Source organism: Telopea speciosissima, chromosome 9 (assembly GCF_018873765.1).
Source record: "Telopea speciosissima isolate NSW1024214 ecotype Mountain lineage chromosome 9, Tspe_v1, whole genome shotgun sequence".
NCBI classification, from domain to species: domain Eukaryota; kingdom Viridiplantae; phylum Streptophyta; class Magnoliopsida; order Proteales; family Proteaceae; genus Telopea; species Telopea speciosissima.
Window position 1 is genome coordinate 47609920 of NC_057924.1, and position 5356 is coordinate 47615275.

Consider the following 5356-nt stretch of genomic DNA (forward strand, 5'->3'; position numbering starts at 1 on the left):
CTTGTAATAAAAGGAATCAGAGACAATAGAAACAAAACTAAATTAAACAACTTACTAATCCTAGACCTACTAGGATTCTAGGAAACCAAACGACAAACACTTGATTAGAGGGAAACTACCCCTATTGAGTAAAACCAATTTGACCTAAATTGTATCCTTCGGGTACAACAGTTAACGACAATGAACTATGGTTCCTGGTTTGAATCTACAAATCTGACGCTTCATCACTCTGAGCTTCCTCCTGTGTTAGTATTAACAGCCAAGGAATGCGCTTACTTGATTCCAGCATGTGTGATCAATTAGGAGGAAGCAAAATTCTTCAGCTTCCTTCGTTCTTTAGAAAAATTTGGAGAAGGGGTTTGCTAGATTTACTTTAGATAACCTTTTTACTGTTAAAGCCACATCAGACTGTCCTCTGCTGAGCTAATAATGCTCATATGAATATGCAGAATTTTTTATTTCCGCAAATTTGTTCTCTCAATAATTTCACATTTCATTCCGTTTTCTTTTTAATAGTGAATGAGTTTACCATTGTAAGATTGGAATGTACTAGTGAGTGAAGTTATTTTTAAACAAATTAAATCAATATATTCCCACACATTGTTACTTTCATGGTGATCTTCCCTTCATATCGGTATCCATGTTTTACTACTAGTTTATACTTTAACTGCAACCTACTTTCCATCCAAATTCTTAGGACTTGCTTGAAAAATATCCACCTAATTCGTTTTTTCCCCTCTTCATTTTGGGTCTAGGGTTTAGACTATGGTAAACTTACCTTGAGCATATCCTGGAATGGGATGGATCATAGTTATCAAGGCGGCAAGGCGACCATGGCGTTTGAGCGCCTTCCAAAGCGCCTTGGCGATAGGGCAGCCTCGAGGCGTCGCCTTGGCGAACAAGGCATTCTAATGTTCTTTTTTTTTATATAACCATTTTATTAGGCATAAATAGCATATTAATTTTTATATAATTCTACTTGTATCCTAAATAAATATGAAAGAATTTAAGTACATAATCAAGGAATTGCAAAATAGCATAATCATGACATGTCGGCTAAGGGTAGGGCATATCTACAAACACCTTAAAGACATCCACGGAAAAGAGGAAAAGATAAAACGAAACAAAAAGACCTCTCTCCTAAGTCCATCCAAATGCAGCCAAGAGAGCGGCCAATCAAAAGTTCAAAACCATTCATAAATATGAAATATTTACAAGTTCTGGTCTTGTGATCACTTCATTTTAGTCCAATAAAGAAATCATTCAATTCTATGAAAAAAAAGGAGGAAAAGAAAGAAAGACAAGATTCATCACCTTTATTCTTTTTGATAATGCCTTTTCTCCCCAACTGGGGAGATGAGGTGCAAGTTGCAGAGGTGGGCTTAAGAATTCTTGTTTTTTATGGGGTGGAAAAAGCCATGTTTGGGAAAGATTGGGAGAGCCTGAAGGTCACTTGCAATCCAATCCACTGGCCACCCAAAGCTGTAAAAAACGGAATTTTATAGGAGGAACAGCAGAGGAGATATTCTCTTCTTCGTTCTTAGTTGCATGTGAGTCTAGCTCTGTTTTATGATCCAACCATTAATTTTAGTGATCAAATGCTTTGAGTAATTCATTTTTAAAGAACAGTAAATTGAGGAAGAAGGTGCCAAATTCATAGTTGGTTATTAAATGAAGGGTTTCTACTGGAAATCAGTTGGGGCACCCCAACCAACGATTTATTCTTCAACGGCTCTAGTAATTAGATGTCATGGAACAAGCAGGGAAATGGTTGGGGTTGAGTTGGATTGGATTGGATGGTGGAGAATTTCATGGTGATGGGAACATGTGGGTATGGTGAGTGTGTGAGTGTGTAGGGGCAGCAAGGGCTGGGGTGAGTGTGTGAGTGTGTATAGGAGCAGCAAGGGGTGGAGGTGACTGTGTGGGTGTGTGTGTGTAGGGGCAGCAAGGGCTGGGGTGAGTGTGTGAGTGTGTATAGGGGCAGCAAGGGGTTGGGGTGAGTGTGTATAGGGGCAGCAAGGGGTGGGGGTGACTGTGTGACTGTGTGACTATGTGACTGTGTGTAGGGGCAGCAAGGGCTGGGGTGAGTGTGTGAATGTGTATAGGGGCAGCAAGGGGTGGGGGTGAGTGTGTGACTGTATGTAGGGGCAGCAAGGGCTGGGTTGAGTGTGTGAGTGTAGGGGCAGCAAGGGGTGGGGGTGAGTGTGTGGGTTCATAAATACCCCTCCTAGAGATGATTAACAGAGTCGGTACACAATGTGTACTTGATCAGCAAGGGGTCTGCATTATATGTGCTTGTGATGTCTTTTATGGAGAAGAGGTCTGCATTATATGTGCTTGAGATTAGGAAGTAAAGGTGAGTGAATAGGGGGTGGGTTTGGGAGCTGGGAAATAGATCATAGATGGGGTCAGAGACTTTAGAAACGAAATAAAAGCAATTTTGTCCTCCACTCTTCTTCACAGAGTTTCTAGGTTATTTAACTTGTAACTCAGTTACAAGATCCAAGAAGCTATATATTAGACTGGCAGCCTGGTCCAAGTTAATTGATTTTGCAAGTCAAATCCATTTCATGGGTTGGCATGCTTTATCGCCCACACCCTTGCTGTTGAAGGTGGACACCTCCATATTAATCTCTTGTGTATGATTTTATTTCCAAAGGACCCATCTAGTTCAACTTGCATTTCCCCCTCTCTCACTGAGTCACTGCAGCTTGCCCTCTTAAATTTTCAAAGAAGAAAATAAAGGCCCATATAACCTGCAGCAATGTTTGAACAGTCATCACAAAGGCTACAGCTATTTTTGTACAGTTTCATACTATAGCCTTCACAAGAGGACACAAGTCACACAACCAATGCATTTACTGAACCTGTGATAGTGAAAACTCTTTCAAAGGGACCAATGAAGTTAGAGAGAGAGAGAAAGAGGTCTGAATTCCTAACTTAACCTTTAATAAGCCTGCTCTAGCACCAGAAAGAGTTAAGAAGGATAGTGAATGAGGTAAGGTATAGACTAGAAGAGAATATCAAATTTGTCTGGCCAGGGTACACAGCATTCAACCCTTGCACTTGTCCCATTATTTTAATTAACTCTTCTTCTCTTTCTCCGTCTTCTACAGTAATACTGAGCATGGAAGTCAAAAGTAGGTGAAATTTTTGAAGTGATTGAACACCAATATATGGTTGACAAGTTTGTGCCCTTTTCCTTGACAATGATCTACTTTATAAGGACTCTTAAAGAGTCATAACAATTCTCCAAAACATTTATATTTGACAAAAGACAACCTTTAAGGGAAAGAAATTTTCTGCAATTGAACAAACTTGGATGATGACTGGACAACATGGACCATGATTATTTGTTGAGGTTCCAAACATGCTAGAGGTAGTCCTGAGCAAGTTCAAGAATGCAGAAGGATGGGTTCCTTGTAGATTCCAAATTGAAGTGGCAAAGAAGAATCAAACTATGTGATAGGGTGTTAATGAAGAAAAGTGGAATTTTATAGTACTACCCAAAAAAAAAAAAAAAAATTCAAAACTATAACTTGTAAACACTTTTTCTTTTTTCTCCCTTTCAGGGCTTGGAATAGATTATTTTATTTTGAGATTGTGTGGTGTGAATAATTGTCTCCTCTTCCTCTTTCAATCTCTTTTCTCTCTCCTCTTTCTCCATTGTAGCTACTTACTTGCTTCTTATATCTTCCCTTTTACTCTATCTCTCTCCCTTCCATAATTGAATGGTGAAGTTCAAGGGGCCTTGACTTGTTCTCTGTAGTTTGTTTTGGTACCAAAGCTATGTCTGAGTAATTGTCTGGCGTTTTGATTTGGCTCTTTGGTTGTTTAATTCTTTGATCAATGCACTTGTGTCTAGCTTTCTATTTGTGATCTCATCGCTGAACTTTTGTCTTGACCATATTATGTCTTCATGTTAGTGGATGACAAGGAGATATGCAAAATGACATTTAATATTAAGGATTTTTTCTTTTAGCAGTTACACATGGAAACTATGTCTAGGAGTTGGGTTGGAAGTTCAAGGGATGCATCTTTCAGGTTGTCTTCACAATATAGACTTGAGGTCGACAAATTCATAGAATATGCATTTTCTAGTGCATCCATAGGGGATCAGATCTTATGCCCATGTGTAAAGTGTGTAAATCAACTGTGGATGAATAGAAATGAAGTGTTAGAACATTTGATTTGTGATGGAATTTTATGGAATTATACAAAATGGATTTTCCATGGGGAAGGTACATCATCACAATCACATCACCATGTTAACTCTATAGTACAAGGTGAAAGTGAAACAAATGATGTTACACACACCATATTAGATGAGCTGCGGGGAAGAAATACAAATGAAGAAGTTGAAGATTGTGATATAAATGATCGTACCAATGGGGCAAGTATAGAGGCAGATAAATTTGAGCGATTGATTGAAGACGCAGGAAAGGAGTTGTATCCAGGGTGTGTAAAATTTACAAGATTGTCCTTCATTCTTCGTCTTTATCATATAAAGTGCCTCTGTAAAATGACCGACAAAGCATTATCAATGCTTTTAGACTTATTACAAGAGGCACTTCCTGAGCCAAATACGTTGCCAAAGAATATATACGAAACAAAAAAAATTATCAAGGATTTGGGGCTCAATTATAACAAGATTGATGTTTGCCGAAATGATTGTATGTTATATTGGAAGGAAGCAGACAAAGCCACGTCTTGTTACAAATGTGGCACATCAAGATATGAATCTGAGGACAAGAAAATCCCGGCTAAGACATTACGGCATTTTCCTTTGATCCCAAGATTGCAAAGGTTGTACATGTCATCTAAAACCTCATTAAATATGAGATGGCATCACGATGATCGTATAGATGACCAAAGGCTACGACACCCAGCTGACGGGCAAGCATGAAAGGCATTGGATAAACTGTATCCCACTTTTAGTAAGGAGCCTCGTAATATTAGACTTGGGTTAGCAAGTGATGGATTCAACCCATTTAAGTTGATGAGCTCAAAGCATAGCACATGGCCTGTATTGGTGATGCCTTACAATTTGCCACCATGGATGTGTATGAAATCCGACTTCATTTTTCTTACTTTGCTTATTCCTAGACCTCAACAGCCTGGGAATGATATAGATATATATTTGCAGCCATTGATAGAAGAGTTGAAAGAATTATGGTACAATGGAGTTGAGACTTATGATGCATATAAGAAGGAGAAATTTGTGCTAAAAGCATGCTTGTTATGGACCATTAACGATTTTCCAGCTTATGCAGTCCTCTCCGGTTGGAGTACTAAAGGCGCTTTAGCTTGTCCATGTTGTAACTGCGAGACTTCTTCTCGTTGGCTGAAGTATGGT

General features: G+C 38.9%; 1 protein-coding gene across 1 annotated transcript; it reads left to right on the top strand.

Annotated features, from left to right (window-relative positions):
* Positions 1-3991: 3991 nt before the first annotated feature.
* LOC122638977 lies at positions 3992-4906 on the top strand. Its single transcript, XM_043831825.1, has one exon. It carries the CDS (start codon positions 3992-3994, stop codon positions 4904-4906), a length of 915 nt encoding a protein of 304 aa, XP_043687760.1.
* Positions 4907-5356: the final 450 nt, after the last annotated feature.